General features: G+C 34.8%; 1 protein-coding gene across 7 annotated transcripts in view; it reads right to left on the bottom strand.

The window, feature by feature from the left end:
* The window catches only part of LOC119000988 (protocadherin Fat 4-like), a 119675-nt gene extending 104733 nt beyond the window's left edge, over positions 1-14942 (bottom strand). For 6 of the 7 annotated variants that reach the window (XM_037066154.1, XM_037066157.1, XM_037066156.1 and 3 more), the window contains exons 1-3: positions 14866-14942; positions 13735-13902; positions 6041-6211 (exon numbers count right to left, since the gene is read on the bottom strand). In XM_037066154.1, the coding sequence (XP_036922049.1) occupies positions 6041-6211; positions 13735-13902; positions 14866-14920 (394 nt within the window). In that variant the 5' untranslated portion in view covers positions 14921-14942. The remainder of the gene's footprint in view (positions 1-6040; positions 6212-13734; positions 13903-14865) is intronic. The other variant, XM_037066159.1, reaches the window with a different exon arrangement.
* Between the last annotated feature and the right edge of the window lie 795 nt (positions 14943-15737).

Raw genomic sequence — 15737 nt, 5'->3', positions numbered from 1 at the left:
CAGTTTCTACAGTACAAGTTTAACTCAAGTTAAGTAATAAGACATTTTAAATTTTTCTATTCCTTACATACATTTAGCACCAAACTTATATGATATGATAAATTTAAATTTTAACATGTTGTGCAACTATATTTAATTGATCTTTGCTTTTCTAACATAATTGTAATTAAAGTGAGTGACCAGGAGATTGCGAGGTAGGTGAAGATAATAACATAAGAAAGACAAGTGGCCACGGCCTAGAGGCATGTCTTCCAATTTGTTTCTTTTCTTAGAAAAAATACAGAATGAAGAAGAAATATAATTACACAAAAGCCTGCCCTGAGTGTAACTTGAAGATAGAATGTGACCTAATTTCATAATAAAGTTAAGGTTTTTTTTCTAAGAAAAGAAACAAATTCAGCAAATCCTAGTAAATAGCCTCTCAAGTTTCTATCCAACCTTGTGTTATGCAAAGAGTAACACAGAAAAGCTGTGGGAAAAAGGAAAGAGAAAGCAAACTACAGGCTTAAGATTAATGTGAAGTTGCTGCCAAAGTGTCAATAATTTGACGTTTGGACTTACTCTTCTACTATGTTGAAAGTACCACAATTGGGAGATACGTAAGCAAAAAAATATCTATATATCAGCTTTCATTATGTCAAAAACTTTTATTATATTGAAAGTACCATGTTTGGGTGATACATAGGTTAAAAGAATTACGTGTCTCAATTTTTATGTGCCCCAGTTTTTTTTCTTAATAGCAAATACATAATAAAACTAATTTTAAGATAAATATTTTTAAGTGGAATGATAAATGAAGTAAATTGTGTGCTAGAAATACACTGGCATCTACAACTTGTTTTTGACTCAAATAATCTGAAAATTGAGTTTAAATTGTTTTACATTGTTTACCATTTAAATAGATGTCAGATTTAGTGATACTTCATAACATAAACCTGGATAATTATATGCAAAGAAAATTAAGAGAAGAATAAGTATGTTGGACCCTCAATGCGCTTAAGCAAGTCTCTGTTCTGTTTATTCAACTTTCTACATAAATTATTTCAAACCTTGTATTTTTGTCCCAAAACTCTTACCCCCTCCTTTCTTTCTTACTTCCCTTGAGAGATCTCTCTTCTTGCTGCACAGAATAAATAGGAACAATTAGACTAGTGACATCTCACCTTTCCCCATACAATCTACAACCCCACTAACTAATTTGCACCTTTTTTCCTCCATTCATAGTGAAAAGAGAGATATTCACTAATGATAATCCCTGTCCACTTTCTCAGGAACTTGACTCTAACTTTATCTTTTACTTTCAAATACCCCCAACGACTGTCAACTTTTTGTTAACAATTCCACTAAAGCAGCAGCAACAGAAGAAGAAGGACAAGAGGAGGAGGAGAAGGAGAAGCAGTAACAACACCCTAACCTGGAGCACATTTTAACTATGGCCCTGTCTCTCCCCTGCCATTCAAGGATGGAGGTTTTCTTATATTTCTTTACCTCCCATTAAGTCTTTAGTCCACTCGACTAGAAGTTCTGCCCCCACTACAAATACTGAAACTTCTCCCAAAAAGTCATCAAAGGCTTCCTCCATGATGTCAAACCCAATTGATACTGAAGTCCATCTTAGTTGACTTTAGCATTTACGCAGTTGGCTCTTGCTTTTTCTTCTTGGCACAAAAGAAAAAAAAAGAAAAAAATCATTCCAAATCTATTGGATTTTCTCTAAAACTTCTGAGTACCTCTAAAAAATGCCTGGGAAAATAAAGCTTGGCAAGGTTCCTAGACATCCATTAAGTCCTCATATCAGACAAAATCCTTATGAGTGCTTTTCAAATCTTAAACAACAACTTAGGAACCTGCTGTCTCTGTTAGCCACCAACCTATTCTGTCATCCTTGAGTGCACACACTTTTACCCCTCCTTATCCTAGACACAAGCAACAATAGGAATGGGAAACAAGGACTCAGGGGTTTGCAGTGTGACATAGAAGGGGCTGTACATCACCAGGAGCTTGGTGGGGCTGCTTAGACTATTATTCCTTGATCAAGAGAAACATACAAACCAAAACCAAACCAGCAAAAGATCTATGCAGGTATTGTAGTTTACTTATTCGCCTGCATAGCCAAGATCATTATTGAAGAAGTGTGCATGTGTATGTGTGCATGTGTTTCTCCAAGAAAGAGCTGCACATGGTTATCAGAGAGCACTGCCTTTAATAATCAAAATCAGAAAAAGGTTATACTTTTGCATCACCATAATAAACATGGCATTTCTGAATGTAATCAGTGTCCCTTTTATAGTTTTTCAGAAAATGAATATGATATTTCAGCACAATATAATAGAGGTGCATATAGAAACATTCTACTCTATTTTATAAGCAATTTAAAAGGTATTTAAATGACAGTTTAATTAAATGAAAAACTTGTTTTAATTTATAGGGTTCAATTTCAAAATAATTTTAAGTTTTTAAAATATATTTTTAAAAATTATAGATTACATTGATGACTTTTCAGATCAAAAGATAATAATGCATGCTTTCAAAATTACTATATTTTAATTAGAATGACAGAGAATATTTTTTTCAGGCACACACTCAAATAAACTGAGACCCTAAAAATTCACTAGCACTCTTTTAGAGATTACAAAGTACCATCTGAAAGGAGAAAGCTTAAAGTTTTAAGGAATTTTGAACTTGGTAAATATAACAATGAATTGAATGTGTAAATATTGGTATATAAAGTTTTATATGATAGATGAGATTAACAAATGCTTGGTTAATTGATTTCACCTAAACTTTGATCCCATCTCTCTCCTACTTTCTCTTTCATGTGTCTTCAACCACCCAGTCAAATGTATTCTCCTCATTTGTTTGTAAAATTACCCAAAAGTCTCTGTTTAAACCAAATACATCAGACAAAACTCTTAATTCAATATAGTTTTGCCACTGCCTTCTTTCTAGTTTGACATGTAGATTTCTTTTAAAAAATGGCTTATATGTTCACAATCTCACTGCTCAATCTGCTGCATTCTGGCTTCTACCCCTGCAACACCAATGAATTAGTTCTCGGTAAGCTCATTAGTTATCATTATCCCCACATCATGAACAAAATGCAACGGACATTTCAATACCTCATCTTACTTGGTTATGGAATTCAAGTCTACTAAAAGACCCAGGCACTCTCTTTCAACACTCTTTCTTTGCCATTCAGGGCATAACTCTCTTTTTCCATCACCACGTTTGCGGCTTCTTATCCTCCTTGGCAGGCTGAGTTTCTTCCTCACATCATTGAGTGTAGGAGTTCCTCAAGGTTTGGCTACATGCCCTTCATTCTTCTAATTCTCTACTCTTTAGTTGAATAATCTCATCCAAATCCATGGTTTTAATTACAAAACATTTATAGCCCTAGGCAAGCTCTCTGAGCCTAACTACTTACTTCAACTCTGCTTTGATATATCAAAGACATATCAAAAACAAGATGTTCAAAAGTGATCTCATTATTTTTCTCTCCAAATTTGGTCTATTTCTAGATTTTTCTATTTCAACTGAGGATCTTTAAGCCAGTTATGTAAATCAGAAACCTCAAATTCTTCCACTCTTATATTAATTTAATACCAGACTCATTTACTATTTAAATATCTCCATACTATTTTTTAATATTTACCTCCATAACCATCTCAGGCAAAACTATACCATTCTGTTTCTGAATTACTCACATAACCTGATAATTAATTAGTCTTCTTCTCTCTATTCCATTGGTCTTCAAACTACCATCCATGAGCCAAATCTAGACTGCTGTCTGTTCTATAGGGTCTGTAAGCTAAGAATGGTTTTTACATTTACAAATGGTAAAACAAAAAAAAGTCAGAAGAAACAATATATTGTGACATGTGAAATTTACATGGAATTCAAATTTCAGTGTTTATAAAGTGTAACAGAAAACATGTACACCCAATTGTTTACATATTGTCTACTGCTGCATTCTTACCAGGCTGGCACTTTGGTAATAGAGATAGAGACCATATCTGGTGCTCTCCTTACTTCACATACTATGGACCACAGTAATCCAGTCATAACAGCATTATGAGTGCCATGCATTATTTATTACCGTGCTTACCTATCTTGGCTAAATAAGAAGAGAAAAATGAACTTTGAATTCTGTACTTTTAAGGCAAATGGAGTGTAGATTATTTGGTTATTGAATTATGTAGCAAAACATTGTGCTACTATATGAAGTCACTATAGCTGTGATAAAGAAATATGATGAGCATCAGAATTATAAGACTAAGCACTCCTCACAATATTTCTATGTAGCAGGAGAACAGTGGTCAGCAAATATTTAAAAAAACATAAAATATTCAATGATAACTGGTTATATTCACAAAAATAAATCAGTATTAGGCTATAACCAAAACAATATTCTGAGTTATTCTCATTTATTAGCCAAGCAAGGAAAATCATTCATTGACATTGAGTCATTTAATCCTCCCACCCAGTAAAAAAATTATCTTCTCAAAAGAATAAAATTATTTATTTTTCATTAGGAGACCTCTATTATAAAATTTTTAACCAAATGTTGCTACTATTATATTTTTAAAAATTTATAAAGAAAATGTATATAAATTTGTCTTCTACATTGTTATATAAGTACTACATAAATAATATCCCTAATTTTGCCTTTTAGCCTTCAAACCCCAAAATATTTGTTATATGGCCATTTATAAAATCTCTTGATACCTCTTCTTATGTTTGTTCCCTTCAAATATTTCTTTACAGTTAACCAGATGGTTCTATTTAAAACACTTATCTGCTTAAAATATTTAAAAGGATTACCACACCTTTAGGGCAAAAAACAAGATTCTTAAACCACCCATTTACCTTTCAACAATCATTTTGAATAATATTAGTTAGTGATATCTCCTTTACAGTCACGGTAGACTTTCAATTCTCCTTCCCCTGTTCTATCCTGCCTCAAGGCACTCGTACATAAAGTTCCTTCATCAGAGGTGTCCAACATTTTGTGGCTCTGGGCCACACTAGATGAAGAATTGTCTTGGGCTACACATTAAATACATTGTGACACATAATCACAAAACATCTCCTAATGTTTAAATTAAATTTATAAATTTTGCTGGGCCATATTTGTAGCCATCTTGGGACACATGTGTCTCGTGGGCTGTAGATTGAACACCTCGAAACACTGTTCCTTCATTTCTTGCTTATTTACTCAGTAAAGGGCTTGGACTTAAAGTATTGTCAGTTCTTTAGAGAAATCTTCCCATATGTCTTTGACTTGGTCAACCACATACAAACACACACACATTATTTATTTTTATAGTATGAAAATACCCTTGGAACCTAAAAGGTATTAAAATCAATTGCTCCTTGTGATATTTTCATAAGTGAAGATTTAAATTTATGTATTGCTATCAAAGCCTATTATTTATTTTTTCTCTCCTGCCTCATTTCTTTTTACAAGTCTTTAGAAGAATCTATATTATTGTTTTTAGTTTATTTGTTCTCTAACCTCTTAAATGTGGAGGAAGAATTTCTACCTGGCAAATATTTTTTTCTAAACAGTTCAATAGAGAGATTATATACATGAATATTTGTTTTCTTGTATACATGAATATTTTCACATATTTATATAAACAGTATATGCACACTAAAAAGTCACTAGTGTCTCCAACTAGAAAAATGTGCCTGCTTTCTTCATTATAAAGAGCTGTTAAGGATTCTAAACAAACCAAACAAGCAAGCAAAATACAACCAATGACACTCAAATATGGAACAGGCTGACAGGGTCCAGAGGGGAGAGGGGAGAGAATCATAGGGGAAAAGGGAATGGACTCACATGAACAAGTATAAAGGACACATGGACAATAACTAAGGGTGGGGGGTGGAAAGGGGAGGGAGGCGGGGAGCATGGGGTGGGGGGCGGGCAGGGTTGGGAATATAAGACAGAAACCTGTACGTGAACAAGAATTAAATAAAAATTATATTAAAATAAAGAGCTGTTAAAAGTAAACTGGAAGAAAATGATGTATCATACCTGTGCCTAAAGAAAACTGGGGATCAGCAGTACAGTCTGGAGGTTCCGGAACATCAATGATATTAATGGTCAAAACGTGTCTCACAACCCCCCCAGTGTCCACTATCAATAAAAACCTTCTAGGATCAGTTTCATAATTAAAACTTTTTGTAGAAGTGATTATCCCAGAACCTAGTAAAGAGATAATCCACAAATTATAATTCACATAAATATGTAGAAACATACTTTATGAGTTTTTGAGAATCTAAAATCTTACCCATTTTTATTTTTTTCTATCTCACAAAGACAAAACATGAAAATAATACAAAACACTGATAATTGACTTATTTATTTATTTATTTATTTTTAAAAAAGATTTTATTTATTTATTTATCTTTAGAGGGAAAAGGAGAGAGGGAGAGAAACACCAATGTATGGTTGCCTTTTGTGTGTCCCCTGCTGGGAGTTGGCCTGCAGGGAACCAGCCTGCAACCCAGGCATGTGCCCTGACTGGGAACCGAACCGAGATCCTCTGGTTCGCAGGCGTGTGCTCAATCCACTGAGCTACACCAGCCAGGGAGACTTATTTTTTTAAATGTTACTATTTAGACTTATATTTTTACTCAACTGTAGTTTGATTTTAAACATTTTCAGTGAAAACCATTTCCAAAGATTACAGAGACCATGAATGACAAAGATTATATTGTGATCACAATATATGCCTACATTTTATTAACAGACAAAAAACAGTTATTCAAATTAACTTGGTTAGTTATTATTAGTTTACCTAAAATCCTAAGTAGGTTTGGTCTAATTTTGAGCTGGCACCCAGGGAAACTTGGTCACAAAGATGCCTGTTATCGAAGGAGGCATGCTGCCTCCATAAAGATTATTTCATATGCTCTTTACTTTTTTTTTTTTAAATATTTTATTTATGTATCTTTAGAGGGGAAGGGAAGCAGAGAGGGAGAGAAATATCAATGTATGGTTGCCTCTGCCGAGGACACACAATGCATCGTGTGTCCCCTGCCGGGAACTGGCCTGCAACCCAGGCATGTGCCCTGACTGGGAATCGAACCGCGATCCTCNTTATTTATTTATCTTTAGAGGGGAAGGGAAGCAGAGAGGGAGAGAAATATCAATGTATGGTTGCCTCTGCCGAGGACACACAATGCATCATGTGTCCCCTGCCGGGAACTGGCCTGCAACCCAGGCATATGCCCTGACTGGGAATCGAACCGCGATCCTCTGGTTCGCAGACCCGTGCTCAGTCCACTGAGCTACACCAGCCAGGGCCTATATGCTCTTTACTTTAAAAGCAATCAATTCCTTGCTGGGCTAGCTCATGACCTGGGTGTAAAATAACAAAGTATTTTAAATCAAGACAACAATCAAAAGTATAGGAAAAGGGAAGAAAACCAAAATACTAATAAAAACAATATTTTGTATTATTATCATTGTAGGCAAGATTAGTTCCATTACATTTGGGCATTTTTAAAGACAGTCATCAATTTCTAACAAAGAATATCTATTTAAAATATTTGGTGTATTCTTAGAAAGTTTTGACTCACAAAAGCAGAGAGAGCAAAGATTACCCTTAATTATGGGAAAGTCACTACTACCCATAAATAACTGTTTTTAAAATATACATACTAACTATTCTTAGGTAATGGATTTAATACAGACTAAACATTTTTCTTGTAAGAAAAAAATTCATTTAATTTTTTGCTGCATTTAAAAAAATTGTATGGAGTGATTAGTCAAGTAAAATCATGAAAAGAAACAAGAACAACACAATGTTGAACTTCTTTCAAATTTAAGGGGAGCTCATATATCCCTTTACAAACAGAACGATAAACAATCTCAAAGGGTAGTGTTGGATCAAACCTACAGAGAATATTAGTAGGTTCAGCCACTGGGTGGTTGTTTATTATAATGTTTGCTAATAAGTCTCCTCCAGCCAGATTAATGAGACTAAAACTTGATTAAGTAATTCTGTGAATCTCTCCTCCCCTCTCTATCCTAAGCAGATATTTTTAGCCCAAATTTTGGTCTCAAGGATACAAGGTAGGAAGAGTACCAGTATAACTATTGATGATGCATTAAGCAATTTGTATTTCAATAGAATCTGTTGGATTCACTGAAGCACTAGAAGTTGACAAACTAGGTTTCAGAAGTTAACACGGGCTTTCCTTTTCAAGCAACATGAACAAACTTTTAGATTCAGCCTTATGAGTGAACCTAAGCAAAACCAAAGTGAAAAAAATCAAGAGGGAAAAATAGTAATCTAAACAAACAGACTTATGAAAAATAAAACTCAGTGTTGTTTTAAGCAGCTATATTTTGGAGTGGTTTGTTATGGAGCTCCAGAAAACTGATATATGGGGCATGCAGATTTGAAGAGTTTGGAGAATTAGAAACACAACCAAGGATCTTTTAGTGTAGGAACATGCATACAGATACATAATCAAGGCTTAAAGAAGTGAATCGGGCATAGTCCTTGTGCCCAAGAGATATAGTCAGAGAAATAAAATTGCTAAAGGATGACTTAGAAAAACATAAGAGCACTTTACCTAATGTTGGAAGCAGGGTGGACCCTGAAATTACTTCCCAGAAGGAAGTATTTCTGAACTAATGCATGATAAATTTGAAGGAGTTGGTTAGGTGAAGAAGAGTAGAGGAGAAAAGAGTGCGTTCTGCTAAGGCCCACGGACAGAAGAGGATTTATGCATTAGAAGATGCATATTTTGACTAAAATATATGGCATTTTATGGAGAGTGATATCTTTTGAGTCTGGAAAGATAAAAAGAAGCTACATTTTCCAGATACTGTTGTGTCAATTTAAAGAGTTTGGATTATAATTTGAGGAAATTAGGAATCTATCAAAGAGTTATAAGTGGTATGACAGTGGTAGATGATAGACAGTAGAGAGATGATAGATTAGATAGATAGATAGATGATAGATAAAAGAGAAAAATAATAGATCTAGATATCAAAGATTTATAGTGATATGAGCCTGTTTGTACTTAAAATTATCAAGTCAGTGAAGAGAAAATTGTGCAAAAATTCAGGAAGCAAGGAGATCAGTGAGGAGGAGGTAGGTGTAAAAATCTAGAGGAAAAGTATTGGGAAAGTAACTTCAGATAGTGTTCATAAAGATGAGGTAAATATCTCTAGCTTTAATATTCATGGGATTCAGTGATTGATCAGAGGTGGAAGGTATGACAAAAGGAGTCAGTCAGCATGCCTGTCACAGTTGTTTTTGCAAAAAATATAACAGAAAACATACCACGCATGATGGTGTTTGTGATGTCCTGGACAATAGTAGATGATGATTAGCAAGGTTAAGGGTTATATGCCTCAGTGATTGGCTGTATTAAAGAGGATTGCTTTATGTTAATCACATAATGGTTAAAGTAGAAAGAGATCTGGAGACAAAACAACCAGTCCAGATTTGAATAATTCAGTTGAATATAATGGTGAATATTTTTATAAAGTTGGAAGTTTAGTCACAGTATTTGTGCTCTCTATATATATTTGGGATCATCAGAATATGTATTGTAATTATAATTAAGGGATAGCTGAGGTTGCTCAGGCAGAACGTACAGAGTGTGAAGAGAAGACCTAAAGAGCCCTGAAAAATGCAAACACACACAGAATAGAGAAAAAAACACATGTCAAAAAAAAAAAGATCAAAGAGGAGGAAGAGGAACCAAAGGGGCAGGGCAACAAAAGAATGGAGATGGGGAAACCTGCCAGAGTATAGTGTCACAGGAGTCAGAGGATGAGAATGATTCAAAAGTATGGAATGCTACAAAATGTTCTAAATATTAGGGACTATATGATATAAAATCTGAAACATGGTATTGATTTAACAATAAGGAAGATTGCTGTTTATGGTGTGATGTCTTGGTGGTGTCATCTGTCACTATCCAAAACTAACTTTTGTGTAAGAATAAACAGAAGGTCCAGGAGGGAAAAAAGTGGTGCAGAGAATTCTTTAAAGATGTTTGGCTAGTAAGAAACAAGAAATAGTCTATAAAATGTCAAAAGGAAGACAATAAAAAAAGAGGGATGTTCATCAAGAGTGGGTCTTATTTGCATAGAAAAGACTTAAAAGGCTACTTAAAACTTAATGGAAAGGAACCAGCAAAAAAAGAAGAAAAATATAACATCAGGAAAAGAGTAAAAGCTGTTCAGCAGGATCTCCGAAGAAGGGAAGAACATGGAACTCAGAACAAAGTGGGAAGAAATGGAAGTAGATAAAAGAAAGCCGACATCTTTCTTTGTGACAAAGCAGCATAAAGAACAGGTAGATTGTAAAATACCAACTGTCTCTAAGTAACAGCAAAGGAACACTTTCACCTGAATGCTTACATTGTTTTTCTCAAATATGCGAGTGAAGTTCAATTGACAAGAGAAGAGACTTTAGTTGAGTAGGAGATTTGAAACGAAATTGGAGAAAATTTAAAATAGCCAAGTTGGCAAAGGAAAAGAAGATCTAAGTAGAGAAATTTTGAAAGAGTGCCAGAAAGCATATAGGGCCAAGTGAAATTTGGTGTTAATGTACTGGTTTTTGTGGTTTTCTCTAACAAAACTCATCAGCCCGAGTATGACAGGAAACATCAACTGTTGGATTTATTTCATGCTGGAGTTTTCCTAGGTAAAATGTATAGAAGAATAACAAGGCAACTATCTGAGAATATTGTCAAGGAGGGGTTGAAATATGGATCATAATGCTAGATAGGAAAGTAAAGAGAAGAGATGAATTATACAAAGGAAATTCATCAGTGGATTTTCAGCCTTCGTGTTATCAACAAAACAACATAGTAGAAAAAATGGAATAAAAGGCTGAAAAAAGTGTGGGAGTGAGATGTCTGAGATTAATAGTAAAGGAGAATTGTTCCAGGTGCTAATGAGGTTCTAGCCACAGCCATGGAACTGTATAGATGGGAGCAGATTTTGAAGTCACAGGGATTTAGGAACAGGGCTCACACTAGGGAAGGTAGAGGGGTTGAGAGTGCTGGATGGGCCATACTGTGAATACGGAAGCAACCGAAGGGATGGTGGCAGAGCTGAAGCAGGGGGAATTACTGTGAATGATATATTCAAGTCTCCAGAGCCAGCGAGGGGGTGATTAGTAGGTTTTATAAGGAGCCAGATATCCTCAAAACGAGCAAGGGACTTTCTAAAAAGGATCAGAGTAATGATATGCAGTCAGCCTCGGGAGTCTAAAGAATGATGACGCCCCACTTCCTGATGCGGAGATATGAGCTACGTGGGTGAGTGAGTAACACCAGCTCCAGGCATGCTGCGCTTGCCCCACATGACAACAAATTCTAGTTAAAGCAAGAAGTGGGGAGGTGTCACAAAAGAGGTTCAGAATGTAAGAGATTTATTTATTTACTGATTTATGTATCTGCTACATAATGGGGATTTCACAGACAATAATTAAAAGATATGAGAATGCAAGAAGAATACGAGATTACGTTATGGGAAGAGGAAGCTTGGTGTAGTGTGGGGATGAGAACAGAGAAGACGATAAATGCATATTTGCAGGAGATTTCATCTTAGGCAATTACCAAGGATAACAAGTATATGAGAAACAGGGATTTTAAGTGGGCTCATATTCTTCATATAATTAGATTCAGATATTTCCACATTATTAAGGAAAAGATGTGCAAAGAGGTTGGGGGTTTCTTCTGGGATTCAGGCCAAGGTCTGTGGTATCACCCCCAGGAAAGGTCAAATAGAAAAAAAAATGCTTTAGGTCCAAACAGCAGGCAATGAGAAAGTGTGAGGGGGTGGACCACAAGGAATCAGAAACTCCCTCTAAAGGAAGGCCTCCAGGGTCTTGACCCTTCTTGTGAGGCAACAGAAGGCCTAGGATTGTTCAGATATTTAGAATTTGGGGTTTTAAGGGACAGCCCTGGTTATTGAGAGGAAGAGCAGAAGGTGAGTTAACAGAGCATAGAGTGGACTTCTGAGGCAAGGGGTCGGCCTTATTCTCAGACTGGGGGACTGTGCTGAACCATAAGCCATGTGTTCAAGTGAAACAACACTGGGCAACAAATGAGACAACAAAGCTGTCTATTCTTGTTCCTAAAGCCATTTTTAATTTATAAAAATTATGTTGGACAATATTTTAACATTTCTCGACCATTGCGCACAAATGAGTACATACACATAACGATAGCTAGCTAAAATGTGGACAAAGGTATGCTATCATAGGTCTTACTTTTAAACTAACATCTACTCAGTTTTACAAATCATAACCTGAGTAAAAAACATCCTGGTATGAAAATAGGCGGAGTCTACTTTAGAAGAATTTAGAAACATATTTGTACTTGTAACTGGCCTTAGTTGGATTATCGATTGCAAAAACAAAGATCTTTTTGGATTGTTTTCACTTTATTTTCATTCTTTACATTATCAAAGTTGTTCCCATTCTTCCTTCTTTGCCTCTGTCCTCCTAACTCTGGCTGCGGACCCCCTTCCCTCTGGCCTCACCACGCTGTTGTCTGTATCTAGGGGTTTGTGTACAGGATGCTTATCTAATCCCTTCACCTTCTTTCATCTGGACACACCTCCTCACCAACCCCGAACACTGTCATCTATTCCATGTCTCCATGACTCGATGTTTTCTATTGTTTGTCAGTTTATTTTGTTCATTAGATTCCACATACGAGCAAGATCATATGATATTTATCTTTCTCTGACTGGCTTACTTTACTCAGCGTAATGATTTGCAGTTGCACATTTTCTTTGAACCTACTGGACACCTGCTGTGCAAACCAACTGGTCAGGCACAGGGGTCTGCGGGGACTGCAAAGCACAGCGCGTATTCCCCGTCTGAACTGACTTGTTTATTCTGCCTTTTCACAAACATTTCAATTCCCTGGGCCAGTTCCATTAACTTCTTACTTTATGGAGTTTATTTTCATTTTCAGTCAAATTGTTTTGTGATGTATTTTTTATGGTGCCAATTTTAAATGGTTTTATTTAAGACATTATGTTTTTGATCTTACAATACAGTACTTATAAAGTGCATTATTTTCTTTCCTTGTGCACATAGTTCGTATTCAAGTATCAGGAATGCTCAGTTTTATTATACAGCAGCTCAACTTTTTAAAAGTCTATTGTATTATCATTAATTAATTCCTTTTTAAATTAGTACAAAAGTGAATAATCTGGAACATTTTTCCTATTATTTTTTTAAAGATTTTATTTATTTATCTTTACAGAGGAAAGGAAGGAGAGAAGGAGAGAAACATCAATGTATGGTTGCCTCTCGTGAGTTCCCTGCTGGGAACTGGCCCTCGCCACCCAGGCATGTGCCCTGACTGGGAATGGAACCACGATCCTGTGGTTCGCAGGCCCGCGCTCAATCCACTGAGCTACACCAGCCAGGGCTTTTCCTATTATTAAAAACCCTTTTTTTTCTAAAAAGAATGGGATGACTCTCATGCCAAATTAACGCATAATTTTTTTCTTTCTTTAAGAAACATTTGGGGCAACATTGGGATATCAGGAAGGTGGAGCAGGCAAGAGGTGGGAAGCTCCTTTAGAAATTGTTTATGTAACTATCTACACCAGGCTTTAACCCAGAAATAAAATAGGACAGTTAGTTTTAATTAAATAATAATTTTCTTTAAAGCCTGAATCTTAAAAGTAATAAGCAGAAAACAAAAATTAAAATGCTAAAATGTATTTACTTGCATCGATGACAAAATCCTTTGTTTTATTCAGAAAGCGATAGGCATCTGCTTTTCCAGCTACATCCTTATCGTAAGCTCGACTTAACTGAGTACCGGGAAGCATGTTTTCAGGCAAATTCACTGGGTTAATTAATATCTGAATTTCTGCTGCAGTGTATAAAAATACTGAAGAGACAACACAGAAAGACTTTTAAGTAAAACCACCTTAAATATAAACATGAACAACTTCATCAATAACTATTCCATGTGTCTGTTCTTATAAATTACATTTATGAATAAAATTGTGATTTTGAAAGAACTTTCATCTAACATTAAGTCAAAATTTTTCTTTGACTAATATGTCTATATGTTTTGTGTTGTACAGAACAAATTTGAAATAAAGAACAAATTGACATCTCAGATATCCCACATTGTTATTTCATTCTTTCATGAACAGCTATATAGAATGGCTATTTCAGTTAAAAGACAGTTTCATTAATTTCTTACTGTAGTTTATTGATCATTTCAAACAAATTGGTTTGCATGTTCACATACATTATATTTTTCATGTAAAAGTTTGTTGTGTTAAAACTTAAAATGCTAGCTGAAAGAAATACGTGAAACATGCTTTCTGCGTTTATTTGCTTATTTTCATTGCTTTTCTTTTTGTTAGAAAAAAAGGAGGTCCTGGTTTTGGTTAAGCTGTGACTCATTGTAAATTGTGTTGTGCTGTGCCTCTAAAGCTAAAAACAGAAATTGCTATATCCTGTAACTCACTCCTAGAGTCTGTCCTTTGACTAACAACAAATATAAATAATACAAAAAACCCAATGTTTAAAATGTCTTATATCAATAAATAATATTTCATAAGAATTTTGTTATACAATGATTTTTATATTGTAAATTACTCCAGAAGACCCTAAAGAAAAATAAATTACTGTAAGTAAAACACTATTTGAAATAATCCAAGATTTAGTGATGAGTTTTTTTTCTGTATTTAAATACATGCATGCATGCATGAAGATACTGAGTCAGAATGAGAAATAATATTCAATGAGTTGAAAGTACCTCATCAGGAATTCAAATTCTTTAATTACCAGGTAAACTTAACTTGCTTAACAACAAAGGAAAATCTTAAATTGAACAAACCTGGGCATATTAATGAAATCCTGAAGAAGTTCATGGCTAGACCACCTTTCCTCATGTCCACAGCAACGTTTGCCAACAAATGCTCGGCAGTGGTTATATATACCAATTCAATCTTCATCAAAATTAATCCAACAGACCAATAAAGTGTTACTCAACATTAAACCCAATTACATCATTCTATTTATTGAATGATTATGCTCGTAGGTCATGTTTCAGTGTCTGTTACTGGTAACTTGGTGAGAAGATTATCAGCAAAGCCAAGATCATTATATAAGATCAATTTGAATGATAAGTATTTAGTTGATTTGGGGTATCCTATGGAGAACTTTTGGCAAGCAGTCTAAGTGATTTGCTCTTTAATTCTTGTTTACCTAACAATAGGTGCTGTAATAGGATAAAGAGTTATTTTTAGTATGAGACTTGCAACCCTAAGATGATTCAGTGAATACATACTTCTGAGTGTCACTAACTATGCATTCACTACTTTGTTAAAGATTAAGGAGCCTCCAAGGTGAGTGGGAGCCATTCTTAGGTAGTTTATAACCTAGAGAAGATAATGGATAGATAAAAACAACTACATCCAGCATAGCAGGTAGTAGGTTTCAGTAAAAATCACATGAAATTTAAAGAGAGAGGAGAGACGCTTCCAAAAACAGAATAGAGGAAAACCTTCAAGGAGGAAGTGGCTTTTATAAATAAAGCTTGAAAGCACAAAGTCTTTTGATAACAGCATTTTATTAGTAAAAGAGTTTTAGTGGGTGTCTCCCATTGTATGTCCAACGATATCTTTATAAATTACAAATATGTGACATTGAATATTATGTTATATGCTCCCAAAATATAAACATAAATTAAAATATATTTTTAAAAAA

Source organism: Sturnira hondurensis, unplaced genomic scaffold (assembly GCF_014824575.4).
Source record: "Sturnira hondurensis isolate 20B ecotype Veracruz unplaced genomic scaffold, ASM1482457v3 Scaffold0016462, whole genome shotgun sequence".
NCBI lineage: Eukaryota > Metazoa > Chordata > Mammalia > Chiroptera > Phyllostomidae > Sturnira > Sturnira hondurensis.
This window is presented reverse-complemented; position numbering and strand designations above follow the sequence as displayed.